The 14950-nt window shown below is 39.1% G+C and overlaps 1 protein-coding gene across 1 annotated transcript in view; it reads right to left on the reverse strand.

Moving 5' to 3' along the window:
* The window catches only part of atrnl1b (attractin-like 1b), a 69105-nt gene that overhangs the window by 39799 nt on the left and 14356 nt on the right, over positions 1-14950 (reverse strand). Inside the window, exons 16-20 of the mRNA XM_065949632.1 lie at positions 12868-13081; positions 12582-12773; positions 7552-7785; positions 5915-6052; positions 2422-2515 (exon numbers count right to left, since the gene is read on the reverse strand). Of these exons, the coding sequence (XP_065805704.1) occupies positions 2422-2515; positions 5915-6052; positions 7552-7785; positions 12582-12773; positions 12868-13081 (872 nt within the window). The remainder of the gene's footprint in view (positions 1-2421; positions 2516-5914; positions 6053-7551; positions 7786-12581; positions 12774-12867; positions 13082-14950) is intronic.

Genomic DNA, 14950 nt, shown 5'->3' on the forward strand with positions numbered 1-14950 from the left:
AATCGTATTTGACTTTGTTGCTAGTTTTTATTTTTGTATGTTCTAATATGATGGTTAACATTGCTCAGAATCAGCTATTATTCTATAAGCTCCATTTGATCAAATGGGGTTTTGAGTCTGGAAAATGTATTTGAAAATGTTATATACTGTATACTGAAAATGTTTTTTCAGTTTTCTCAAACAATGAAACATTTAGGTGCACAAATGGTCATACTTAAGTTTATATATGAAATTGGCAAGTACATTTGTGTAGGTTAACTGTCAAAGTATTTTAAATTCAATCTATTTTTTTTCTATTGGACACCAGCTAAAGCAAACACATTGTTAACATAAAGAGTATTGTGCAGCAACTAATGTGTGTGCTTGTTACTTCACCTCATTACCTGAAACTTCCTGCACATTAGATAGTCACAAGAAAATACTTTCAAGTTGGGTATCAGCGGAAAAAAACTCTTTTTCTGTTTATGAGAAAAACTGGCTATAGAAATTGTCAACTTTGAGATTTAAAGCCAAAATGTTAAAGGTACCTGTTGAGGTTTTTGACCACTAGTAGTGCTATGGAGCAGCTGGGTAATTTATCAGTTATATTTGAATCATAAGTTATGTTTGTATGCTGTTTTAATACTAAACAGAAACTGGAATTTCTTACTAAAGGTGCATCTCAAAGAAGAAAACATGGATAGATGTTTTCAAAATGTATTGAAGATATGAAATCAATAAATCAATTCAAGGGATGGATCTTTACAGCCTATCGAGAGGAGTTTGTCTATTTGTATATTTCAGGAGCATTAAAGCCCACCGTTCTGAAATCTCCTGGGTTTTTTATAAGAAAGGAAAGCATCAAGTACATTAGTTAGAACTCAACAAAACAAAAATGATCATTTGCATGAAAACTCCAGAGGATACCTTAGAATGGTGTCATGTGTGACTTATGCTGACCAAGATATGTTCTAGTATTGGATGACACTTTTCCACATGTCTGAATCAGTGCGACATGGTTGAAATGTGTCTAAATTTAAACTGATATGTCATCAAGCAGCCTATGATGAATTTAAACATGGTGAGAAATGTGTGATTAAACAAGTACAGATGACAAAACATGAACACAGGAGTGTGAAAATGGGATTCTAATCATAAAACGCAGTGATTTTGAACACACGAGGTTTGTGTCAACAAAGAGAGGAAACTCATGGCATTGTGTGAGTGGGAGTATACAGTACATTCACTCATGTTTGCCTGTGACCCCTCCATAACTCTCACTACATTAGGGGTATTAAAAACCATCAGTGTCCATTCTGCTTACCACTGGGAAAGCAGTCAGCTAAGTGGAGATGTTCCTCCTACACAGCGGGAATCTACCGTGTCAGCAGAATCAGTGCCAGAGGTTGAGTTTCTGGCCACTATAATACCAAGTGAGAGTCCTCTGTTGTCCCACCGCTGAATAGTCCCAACGTTGAAGCCACCACATGAGATGCTGCTCTCAGTGATCAGTAATCAATGCTCATAAATGTGTCATGAAAATCATAAATCACTGTAGTGGTCATTTACATTCAATGATTTAATGACCGACTCTGAGTGATGTGTTTTCTAAACAAACCAGGGCCTCAAAGTCACTGAATCCTCATTATAGAAGTTTACAAAAGGGTCCCTAAAAGTCAGGATTCTACATCAAATCCGGTCCATTTTTATAAATTGGGTATTTCTCTATTTGCTAGTCTTCTGGCTTTTCCATAAAAGTTAACTTCTCTAACAAAAACACTGGATTTAACATGCGCTGACCAATTAATCCAATATTTGTTTGTAGGAATAGTTACAATTTGGTTAGACAAATTAAATTAAAAAAACTCCTCCATATTATCAACCATCCATTATTATGAACTGTGATTCCTTTCAATAAATGTAATTAAACATATTTTTGAGTTTTAACAAACAACATACGGTTAGTTCTGCACCTCCTTTCAGCATTCATACTTTACGATACGGCATGATACGGTACAACAAACATTATTTTAACCTTGGGCTCAAGTGCTGCACACATTTAGCTGCCTCCACGGTAGCATCAATGAACAAAAACATTCCACATGTAATCAAAGAAGCCCAAGCAATGAAAACCACACAAAATGTGTATTGCATTTAAAAGATAAATTAAAGATGGATCATCAATATGTTGGATCAACAGAACTCATTTCAGCTATCTAAGGTAAAAATATCCTTAAGCCATTCCCGATAGTCATATGGCATGCTAATATCGGCCGATATTATCGGCAGGCCAGTTACTCGGTCGGGCTCTATTAGAAGACAGACCAGTGAATGCTTGAAAATGTAATCTTTAATAATAAACTTACAAGCCTGCAGCGATCTTGTTATTTTATGGTTGAATTCGGAAGTGTCAGTGTGTAAACTTGTGGTTGGAGTACTCACAGCTGGCACTGGTCTCCTTTTATCCCCTTGGTGGTGCAGAAGCACTTGCCAGTTAACACCTGGCACACGTTTGCATGGCCGTTACATTTACAGGCTGGATGAAGAAGAAGAGGGGAGGGGAAAGGGAGGGTAACAAAATGGGAGGGAAGAGGAAGAGACATTATTGATTAGCATCAAAGAAAGCTGGAAATGTGGATTCAGTGTAAGTGGTTTGTATGTTAGCACATGTTCAGTTTGTGGTTTCCAACATCACTTTAACCAATGAGTTCAGTAATCTCCTAAGGGCACAATAACCCTCGCAATTCCCACTGTAAGTCTCATAACAGTTATTTTTCACACCTATCTCAGCGCTAGGCTAGCTCTTTCCCATTGCTTGCAGTGTTTGTGCTAAGCTAAGCTACAGATATCTCTTTTCCTGCTCTGAACAAACAGAGATGGAATTGATATTGATCTAGGTAAGATGGTAAACAAGTGTATTTCCCAAGAGACTGGCTGAACTTCAAAGATCTGATACATGATGGAGGAAAAACTGGCTCCACTTTCTAGATGGGACGACACGATACCCGCTAGGCATGTGTGCGTGAGTGAGCATGTTGGATTCAAACACTGCGGAAATAGATGTGTGAAAGATGAGTGAATTGGCTCCAAGAGTGCCTTATAGGTTTGCATTTGTGGCACTATCCCACCGATCTATTCGTTTCATTTCAGTGTTAAAACACTGAGAAGGGGAATTAAAGACGGATCAGTGGACACCGTTACTTCTCCCAATGTTCCACCTCCGTTTGAGCACATTTATCAAGATGATACAAAGAATAATTCAGATGACAGGATCGTTTTAAAACCAGTGTTTCAGCACATTGTCAGACTCTGCAGTGATTAAATAGTGTATGATAGGAGGGTTTGCTTAATGCTAAAATGATGTAAAAATACTTAATATTCAATGGGTCACCTGTTTTTTTTAGGAGTCACCAAAGAATCAGCTAGAAATGTTCTGCCTACCTCAGCTCAACCTCTTTGGCTCTTTGTTGATTGATAGGAAGTTAAGTAGAGAAAGCCTTTTTTCAATATGCAGACTGCCATCGTTGTGCTTCATGACCCCTTTTTAGAAACCAATGGGTGACGTCACTGAGACTACCTCTATGTTGTATACAGTCTTCGAGACTTCTTCGACAGGTTAAGAAAAATGAAAACATTCAGGAAACAAAGTTAATATAATTTTATATCTAAGGTTAAACATTATCCGAAAAAAAGTATTGCATATATACGATACATATATAAGAGCATTATTCATTATAACAATATTCTAAATGCTTATGACATCACTTAAAATGAATACATTTTTAATCAAAAAAGGGAAACTGAAGAACATAAATATTTTTTCCTTAAAAACTTTTTCCGACGGATCTATCCCGCCCGCCTTCCTTTAAACACTGAGCCAGTGATTCACTACAATATCTGAGACTAGAAAAGATAAGACAGTAGATACGAGCATCTCAGGATAACTTTAATCGAGAAGACGAACCTTTCATCACCGATCTGCTCGAGCAGCTTTGAGGTAATAGTGTTCATCACACACATAATTGTCTTTTTATGTTTGTGTTTTGTTTGTGGCCAGTTTCTTTATATAAGCTGAGAGGGGGGGGGGGATATACAGTAACTGTATCTTTGTAAACAACCTGCTTCATTATAATTGTGAAAAAAATAATAAGTTGTTAAAAATATTTTTTTATCAAATTTTTTCAGATACTTCTATTCAACAACAACAAAATTGAAGTTAGAATGAATAATGCTAACAAATAACTGTTTTGAATCTTTTCCTTCAACAGAACAAGTCATCTTTGGGAAATGTGTCTGATCACCATCATACAATGGTATTTTTCATTAGGTGAACGCAATCGCATACGAAAGAAGAATACAATACGAAATGAAGGCAATTAAATGTGGCCAAATTCAGCTGGTTCTTTGAGATGTAATCTATGTCCCAGTCTGCTGGTTTAATTTCCGGGCCTCAGTGCAGGGCTGCCCCGGCCGCTTCCTTCCCTAGTGGCGCGTGACTGATAACATCTTTACCTCAATCCTATGTTACTCGCTGAGTAAATTAATAACATGTAAATTTAACTAAGCAGCACGCGGGTGCAAAATAATGCAGTTGAAGAATGACTTCACTAATCACCCACGTAGAATCATGTTGAGTTATTTGCTCCTCAGGCTCCAAAAAACCCATAATTCCCTTCACAGAGGTTCACCTGTGGAGTTTCACTTTACAGGTTACAGCTATAGCTTAAGCATTAATAGATGGTACCTGAGACCATAAAGCTCCAAGGTGTGTGTTTGAGTGTGTGTTTGGCTGCCAAGACAGACAATAGCCTCCATGTAATTTCTCAGGAATGCTAGTCATGACTCATAAGCAGCGAGTGTCCGTAAATCCACTGTTGACAAGGAAGCTCTCCTGCTAGTCTCCGGTCAATGTATTTAATAAAAAGACATCCTGGAACTGTTGTCAAATGCAAATGAAGTCGTTCTATTTTGGGTTAAATGCCCGTCCCTTTAGCATAAACGCTAATGTTTACACCTCTCCTCCTCATTAAATTCTGAAAACTAGAATGCTGTACAAGTTTATAGGCTGCTGTCACTCATGGAAATGTATTCTGCATCGAGCAGGAACCGCAGATAATAAATCTCTGCATCATGTGCTATTCAGAAAATGCAATCAGAGAGAAATAACTGAACACAGCACCCTGCAAATTGTATTTAAAATATTGTATAAAATAATGTGCTGTCATTGCAGAGATATTTGTTAGGTTTCATATCATGATTTTTCATGTGTCATCATTCAAAGTCATGAATCACGAGGTAAACAAAGGCGGATTGAAGAGGATGGAAAACAAAAAAAACAATTCAGTATTCGACCTTCAGCTTTACCTGCATTTTGCACAGAGAACAACGCCTACAGTAATCTAACTCTCAAGTAAGGAAAACATATTTAATCTTGACATTTCAGTGTCTGCAGTGAGTGTTGCCACAGCATAAAAAATACACCAACAGAAAACCCGACCTCTATTTTGCCTTTAGTTGTTTTTCTGATCACACTAAATGAAACCAACATATGGAGCAACATTTTCATTAAACAAACAGGACAAACAAACGTTACCAAGTCTAATCAGCACACAACAGTGCCCTCTGTTGGTCATGATGCTGCATTACTGTGTGTTTATCATGAGGCACACTCATTCAAATCCAATGAGAGGATGATATTCCACCAGAAGTTAAATTATCAAATACACCCAGCAGGTCCTGTCCAAATAAAAACCACCAAAAAAAACCAGAGAATTAAACTTGTGTTGTATTTGTTTACACTTCACGATAACTCAGATGAGATGTGACGAGATGAGTGAGTTCAGATTATCGGGGATAAACCACAAGTGATAACAAATAAATCCATTAGACAATGTGTGTAGAATATTAATTTCTGTGGCGATCCTGCCGCACTCACCCTGGCATTTGCCACCATTTGTGGGGTCTCCATGGAAACCAGGCATGCAGGTCTGGCAGTGGGGGCCGGTTGTGAGGTTGCGGCATTGTTCGCACACGCTGCCATTCACACACGTGCTGTGGCCGTTACACTGGCATGCTGGGGGAGAAACAAAGACGTGTGTTAACTCAGCTGTTAAATTATCAGGCTATAAAGAGACATTACTGTGGACGCTCACTTTGATTTTCTTTTAAACCAATTCAAGCCAAGAAAGTTGAATTTCTGCTTGCAGTCATGATCTCTCAACGAAACCACAAAGGAACCCTATTTTTAGGAAGTTTTTGATAGTTTGTGTTAAAGTGATGCTTTCATGTTGATCATCCTCCCTGTAGCCAATAAACAGCTTCCGATTTGACACCAGCCCAACAGTGTTTACACATGGGGATGTTTGTTATTGCTTTTTGGACAGCAGCAGAGCCATTAGAGCTGTCAGGAGCTGGCATCTGCCTTGTCATTTTAGTCATTATTTAATCTGTCTCGCCTTAAAGAACGTTTTAATGGCTGTTACTTTTTAATGAACCTATCAGAACAACAAATTAGAAACAAATGTTGATGCAAGACTGATTGCCATAACTTGACCCGGCCACACTTTAAATGACTAAAGGCACATGTATTTACCATCATTACCATGTTATAAGTGATTGACTTTTAATCCATCATTAAAAACTAAATCTGTTCGACCATTTTTCAGACCATAGAAGAATAACTGCTTGTTGATTGTAAGTAAGGAAGTTGTCGTACATGAATTATAACCTTACTAAGTATATTAAGCTCATAACTCATGTTCATCAACTTCCTTACTTACAATACATACATGTACTAATTGATTTATACTGCTTAAATGAATGCTATTAAGAAACAAGGTCTTAGTTAATAAGTGTACTTAAATATTGAGTGTTTCTGTTAATACATGTCTATGTGTTTATTTTTAGCTTCAGTGAGTAAAGATTGCTTTCTTTAAATCCAAATTATTCTAGGAATCTCATCGGCTCTCATCTGATGGGTGCTAAAGCCTCTGGGAGTGTCGGACAGTTGTTGGGATTCCTGTTAAAGCCTTAGCCTAGCGCTCATCATCATCTGAGGAGATTCATTTGCTCTTTCAGGTTAGTTACCTGTACAGTATTCCACTTCCACCACTTACAAGTTCAGACTTTTAGGGACGGAGCTACAGTTCAGTAGTAGTACTTTCAAATGCACCTACTCCTTGAGGATTGTTTTTTTGCACCCTCGTTTTTTGTTTTTTTTCTTAATTTATGTGATGCTGAGCGACAATGATACCAACATTTCTGAGCTGAAATGCCCAGGAGGAGAAGAGTATCAGTAACAGTTACCTCAGAAGCAGTCAGTATGTGATCATCTTACATTTGGTGGTTGTATGGGACGGGGCTTGATGAAAGCATTAAATGGCTCTCTAGCATAAGGTTGCATTGAGTCATCAGGGGACCGATAAAGTTGCATGGGGAGGCTGTAACTGTATTCCTCAATCAGACCGTCTTCTTACACTTGACAGTCGATAGGTTCCGCCAACTTTCAGGACGATACGCTTATGACACACAATCTGTAATTACAGGAAGATGAACAGGAAGTGGATCCCTTACCGGGGCAGTGAATGAAGGCCCACTCGTAGCCTTTGTCTTTGGGGCAGATGCCCGGCTCCAGGCTCATTTCCTGGGACTGGCTCAGCTGGCCCTGCTTTGCTGGTCTCTTCATGGGGCCCCGGTAGGAGCCCTCCATGCAGAGCCCCTTACCCGTGCTGCTGGGGTCTCCACACCAGCCACACTCGGGCTGCTCCAAACACTGGGAACAGGTCCGAAGGCCGGAACAGTTCTGGGCTGAAAAAGAGTGACAATGAAGAATTAGGGGCAGTTTTCTTTTGCTCTACTATGAAATTATTTCGAATTCAATCCACCTCTAATCGCAGGCAGGATTTGTCGCCGTCTTTCCATTGTAATCTTTTTGTGTTGTTGCTCTCAGGATTTTATTTTGAAGGCATTTTGTAGCCATACCTGCATGTAGCATTTATGTGCTTTGCACTAAACACACAACTCGTTATCTAGGGGAGCTGTCAAAACAACAAGTTGGAGAGCAGTTAAGATGCAGGTGTTGAGCAGGGGATTGAGAGGGAAAGCAGCGAGACAGAAATCATGTCGGCAAAGCAGGGCCAGAGAAAACTTTGTGATTGGAGCAAGTTCAATAAGAGGCTTAAATGTGACATGTGAAGTGGCACCTCACTCGAAACTCACAGACCTTGAAGGAGTGGTGCTGTTTTCTGAGTCTGGGCGGGGGGACAAACTTTCAGGCCACTAAAAACTGCTTGACAAGCTTCAGTGTCCCCACTTGCCTGACACTCAAGAGAGGGCGGGTTGGGTGGGCGGATGGGCAGCTGGGGGGGGGCACTACTATTTTAAGGGGACAAACATGGAGTGCTTTTACCTCACTTTATGTCAAACACATTTCCAACTATTCTGCTAATGGATGTGAAACCATGACAACACCAGGGCAATCAGCACAAAGTAAGGCCATTTAAGTTTGTTGTGACGACAGGCCGTTAAGTGGCACATTTCTCAAGAACATTACATTGTGAAAAGAGGAGCAGCTGGATGAGGACTTTTGTGCCGCTGTAACACGAAGCAGGATGAAATAAAAAAAAGTCTGCCACCAAAACTAAATCATCTTTTTGACAGCAAATCGATATGTGTGAAAATGAACAACTAAATCTGATGCCTGGAGCTGTTATATACTGGGTTTGTACAGAAAAAAAAAACAACAAATCCTGCTTCATCCAGATTGAACAGTTTTCATGAACCTGTGTTCCTGGGCCGGATTCTCTAGACATGCACTGTCAAAGCTGGATCATTAATATACACAAGTTTATAATCAATATTCAATCAAACATGATATCAGTAAAATCTGACATCTGAGGTTGAACTCTAGAGAAATGAGTGTGTGCGTGGATTCTGTGGTTACAGGTTCTAAAAAATAAAAAAAACAGTATGCCTGCAGGGTGTTTCAAGAATCACAAAATGTTCTTGCAAGACTTCACAGAGGCTTCAAAGATTATTGATCAAAGTGACAGGCACAACTCTTTAACATCTGAGAGCAACATGAGCAAGAAACAGATTTGATCTGTGTCTTGACATGTTTGTCAATGCAACCTGCGACCAACAGAAGGCCAAATATGGCTTTAAATCAACAAGTGACCCTACCACTGTGATGACTAGTGTCTTTAGAAGCACTGTCGCTCCTTCACTCTGTATACTGACCAATTTGAGAATTTACACAAGAATCATAAGTCAAGACCTCTTAAATATGATAAATCTAGTTTTTAAAGACCAAGAGTTACTTGTGAATTTTGTGATAGCACATTAACATGGATGTTTTTCAGTATTTGCTACTGGCTTCATCTGCTATTAAAACTTCCTAGAAAAACAAAAGAGCTACTATTACGTCAACACTGGGATAATGTATTAAGCAGCTCTATAGGCTAGAGGTGTGAAGGCATCTATATGTGGGCAGCACTGGGGTCCAAGACACATTTCCCCATGGGACAATGAAGTGTATCATTTATGTTGTGGGGTGGTGAGGTTTGGTTTGGTGTAGGGTGGCGTGGTTTGTTGTGACATGGAGCGGTGTGGCATGGTGTGGGGTGGTGTGGTATGTGGTGGTGAGGGGTTGTGTGGTGTGGAGTGGTGTTGGGTTGTGTAGTTTGGTGTGGTGTGGTGTGGTGTGTGGTGGTCACATTGACCTTGAATATTTAAACACCTGTTGCAACTTGCAATGCTGCTTTCACTTCTTTTCACCCATCATCTGATTGACATAATATTTAGATCGAGAGATGTGTTGCCATTATGTTTGCACTGTTCAGTTTTTAAATGCTCTCCAAAGCCATGAAGAAATATTGACCTACCTAGACTTCTTACTTCTTATCCAGACTTTGATCTTCAACATTTTACTTCTTTCTACCAAGAAAAAACAAATACTGACACAGTCTGCCTTTTCAAAGTCTCCCTACAGGTGACGATACTCCACACTAGTTTATCCCGGGTCTACTGCTTTAAGTGCATTTATTCAGTCTACTCGGCATAAAACATGCCTCTCTCTGCACTGAGAACAAGCAGAAGGAAAGGTGAGATAACTCAATACTTAAGTGGTGATTGAAACTTTGAGAGTGAAAGTAAAGGAACAAAGTCAGACAGTTAAAAAGAAAAACCAGAAAGAGATGAAAAGAGAGTGAATGCATAGGATACCCTTCTCTGTCCTTCATGCTGAAAGCTACAAATTCCTCAACACAAACATCTGAGTTACCTAATACCAGCTGACACAAATGAATTTGAGCCTGTACCCTTCAGCACCTGAAATGTTGTTACTCGCTAAACTTATCCAAGATGTATTTACGATGTGACACAACTATGGGTGTAAATCATACATCACACGGTGGTAAAACACCGACCTCAACAACTACAGCAACCTTCAGGGGAAGGAGCTTTTTTAACAATCTTACCAACAAGGAAGGAAGATACAATTTACCTTTAACACTTGTTTTAATTTACTTTGTGTGAATAGTTTGTGAATGTTTTAATGAAGGAAAAAAAACAAGTTATCTGTATTTACATCATTTGGTCATCCCCAAAAGTGCTTGACTGTATCACTGTGTGCTGTACATAACATGTCCTTTGTCACTATTAAAATCTCTGTGTAAATGTTGTGTCATGTTTAATGTTATCTGTTCTTTATGGAGATAGAATTGTCTCAAAAAGATTTATACATATCGAAATGATATGTATAAATATGCATACATTTATAAATATGCAAAGACAAATATAAAAATGTGACATACAAATAAATAAACTAATTTCTATAAATAAACGTGCATTTGTAAATATATTTTCGAGATTTGAAAATAAATATGCTTGACTTTGTGTGTGGATTCTGCAATTGTGGATCGCTTTTGGGCTTTTCTCTCGATGACGTAATTTTGAGACATTCTTGCCACACACTGCGATCCACAAATAAATACCCCCTGAATTCGAACGCGAGTACATCCTCTCCTGAACAACCAGTAGATGGCAGTGTTGTGCAGCCACCGCTGGTTATGGTTATGGTTAGGTATTTGGCAGACGCTTTTATCCAAATTTACCGTCTGACTGCTGCAGGATCAACAACATGGAAGTGAACAGTGGACTAACTGGATGGGTAAGTAATAACTAGTGATAACTGTTTCTTGTGGGTCGTAGTGCCATTTTTTAATCTACTAGACAGTATACATGAGTCCACTTAGTCAGTGTACAGACAGATGTCACTGTCAGATGTTGCCGATGTTTACATGACGTCTGCGAACGTTAGCCAGCTAGCAGCTAGTTTTAAGTCTTTTTGAGACTATCGCTATAGTTCTGTCTATTCTTTCATTTTGCATTTAAATGACTGTGAATCTTGTAAACCTATTTTTATGCATTTTGAAATCTCTTCTTTTTTTTTGGTCCCTAAGGTCATGTAGGGACACCTGAAATGGAAGATTTGTGCACGTCACATGAGCGAAACTGATGTTACTGTCTGTGATTTGGCCAAGGCTGAGCAATCAGTGGTCCTTTTGTGGGCTGTTTTGGCCAAATGAACAGTAACAGAACATGTTTTGTTTTTGTTATTCTCTGCTGCTGTGTAGAGTTGAAAATAAATTAGAGGAGTAACGAGCGTGATGATAAAATTGTTGCTGTTTTGCAGGGATACGGGAAGTAGGGGTGCTGAGGGTGCTGTAGCACCCACCTAAAATCAGGAACAATCAAAAGCATCAGCTTCTTAAAACATTTCAATTTACTAATACTTCTTGCAGAGTGATCAAAATCAAAGCAGGTCTGAGCTTTTCTATCGTTGGGCACACATTGAGGTGTCTTTGAGAGGTTTTCAATATAATCAAAGAAATCGAAATCAAAGACATGTGATCATCCTGTCGGACAGGGCAGCATAACTAGATGTTACCCTGGGTTTTGGAGTTTTAACTGATAATTGTTTTAATAAAAAAACCTCTGAGAGAGCTCATGCCGAGCGAGTACGAGGTAACAAGGTGGAGTGATATGATGAAGAAACTTCAATTGATCGTCCTTTCTAATGTAACACATTTTACCAGTGAACAGCAGGTAATTTACATATAATAGAGACAACCTTTGGTTTGTTTCTGAAGCATCTTATTGGTTCAAAGTTACTTGATTTTAAAAAAATCTAATAAATAAAATGCTCCAAATATACAGACACTTAATCACCGATTAGTTATTTCTAGTTATTCAATTATTTGTAGCCTTGTCTATAACAGTTCTTTGATCTCTGAGAAGTTTTTTAACCTCTTAAGTCAGCTAATAGTAAAAAGTTAATCTGCATCCCGGTCACCGGGGAAATTTAACGGTCGATTCGACGAGATGTAAGAGTAATTGACTGTTACAAACAACAACACCTTCGTAAGCCAATCACAGGAAACTAATACTATTTTACCCACGACACAAACAGCTTGCACTTCTAAACCTCCCTTTGCCCTCCACTCCTCTCTCAGTGATTAGTATCGACTCATTCTGCAAGCACTTATTCCCTCACTATAAACAAAGCAGCCTTCCTGAGATTAAGTTCAGTAATAGTCTCTTACCTAAACACTCTCCGTTCTGCCACTCCAAGCACTGGCCGTAAGGAAAAGATATGACGTAAGCGGTGGAGTCGACGCAGCGCTGAGCACTGCCGCACCACATGCACTCTGTGGCCTGGATGGTGCAGTTGGCACAGTTTGTGTGCAGCGAGCACGGCTTCTTACAGGAGGGACGGCTGCTCTGATTAGGGTTTCCTAAACATGACGGAAAGGAAAGGAAAGTTAATAGCTTTTTTTTCAAAACAGATAGCATCGTTATGGAGAATATGCACGGACATGTGTCTCTCACCAGTTGCTTTCTCACAGATGAGGCCGTGGGCTGTGGCGGTGCATGGATTGGCCCTAAGGCCGGACACCTGAGGCTCCTCAAGGTACGCACAGAAACCAGAGTCACTAGGCTCACCAGGCAGCCAGCGCAGGCTGCTGTTAGTGAAGGGCGACATGTCCTCCCAACCCCAGTATGACACATTGATTTTCCTCAGACCCACCCAGGGAGACAGCCGCTGCGGAGACACAGAAAAATAGTTACATAAGCCATTGGAATCTGAAATAAAGAATTCTGTGCTTCCTTTGCTGCTCCGTGACAGTATTTGAAATAAATGGCTCCTGTAATTACATCCAGGAACTAAGAATGCCATTAAAATTTTCCCAAAAAATAATTTCACAGGTGTGATGAGTTATTTGCCTTCAGGGAAATGATGCAAAACGGCATGTCAGGAAACAAACAAGCTAGTTTCAGACAGACTGAGTTCAAATGATATACTTGTGAAAACAAGACGCAGAAACCCATCAGTGGGCTGCACTGTGTGGCTGTGGCAGGATGAGAAGGTGAGCGTTTGCACAACATTTTCATTAAAGATGAAGAGGCTTGAATTATGATGTTGTTAACAATTTGAAAGAAATAGGATTCAAGAGTTAGACTTTATAAACTGGACAGACTATTCCACATTTTCTGATCAGACACCTTCAGTTTCAGTTTTATTTTCTAGAGTGTAAAATACAACATCAGTTTTATTTAGCAACTCTGATTTCTGTAAATTTGTTGATATCACAGACTGTATAAAAAGATGGACAACACAATAGCTCCTAAAAAGGGAAGCCAAAACATTTGGGGCTCCCCCTACTGACTGGCTGCAGAATAAGACATAAACCCTGCCTCCTCCATGTCAACAGATTGGACATGGAGACAACTTTAAAATTAAAACACATGTTGAATACATTTATCTCAAACCTGGTTTGAGGACTAACAAAAATCAGTGTGATAAAAACTGAGGAGTATTTTTTTATTAGTTAAATGATGCTATTAAAAAGGTGTATAATGCCTTGATTGATGCTCTCTTAACAAATGAAGCTCCTTCAACGCTTTGAGCACCAGATAAACAGAGTAAAGCAGAGCCATTGGGCCTCATTCACAATTATCTTCTTCAGATTATTCTTTAAATTTGTTCTTAAAAAAGTTCCTGAGAAAAACTAACCACAGATTCATGATTCGTGAGAACAGTTTGTGCATGAGGCCCAGTGATATGCTTCAAACAAACAGAAGAATCTGTTCTTCTTGGGACTGTACCCTGAGGGACCTTTGACATTTGATTGTTAAATTAAATTTATGCGTTGGTTAGCAGGAGGGGTCTGATGTCAAAACGATGCTGAAACTGGGGCAGTGACTCTAACAAGCAACTCTGGCACCAAATGACACCATCAGAGTAATATGCCACATTTCCACTTCTCGCTGGGGTGGTTTTTGTTTCAACTCTGAACAACAGGAGACGGTAGAGACGCGTCATCCATCTTTATATACAGTCAATGGTGTTTAACTACTTGGAAATAAAATTATACTTTGATTCTTTTTCTGGTTTGACATTTTCTGGCATTTTTCAGAGTCAAAAGCAAAAAAACTGAGTCACCAGCATTAATTCATTATAATTATAAAATTTAAAGCACAGCAGACTAAGTGGTAGTCAGCATCCCTAAGTGCTTTGATTGTTCCTCTAGACAGGGAGTCATCCGGTCCAGGTTTGCTTAAAAATATTAGAATCATCTGTGACAGTGATTCACAATGATCTAACAATTTAAACAAGGTGAAAAAAACAAAACAAAGTGAAGCATAATTATTACAGTCTGATTCATAAGGCGCAGTATCTCAGGCGCTGACGCCTGGCTTTGTTTTCTACTTGGAACTGCATCAAAGTCATAAACAACCCGTGGTGTTTGTGGATAGAAAGAGGGCTGCAATCAGGCAAAAAAAAAAAAACAGAGTAATACCATGAGGAAAATCAACTCATAACTCTACATCACTGACTTCCTTTTCTTTTTTCTGTCACCTGTCAATCATATCATCATAATCAATCGTATCTTGTCATTCTCTTCAAATA

Source organism: Labrus bergylta, chromosome 21 (assembly GCF_963930695.1).
Source record: "Labrus bergylta chromosome 21, fLabBer1.1, whole genome shotgun sequence".
NCBI classification, from domain to species: Eukaryota; Metazoa; Chordata; class Actinopteri; order Labriformes; family Labridae; genus Labrus; species Labrus bergylta.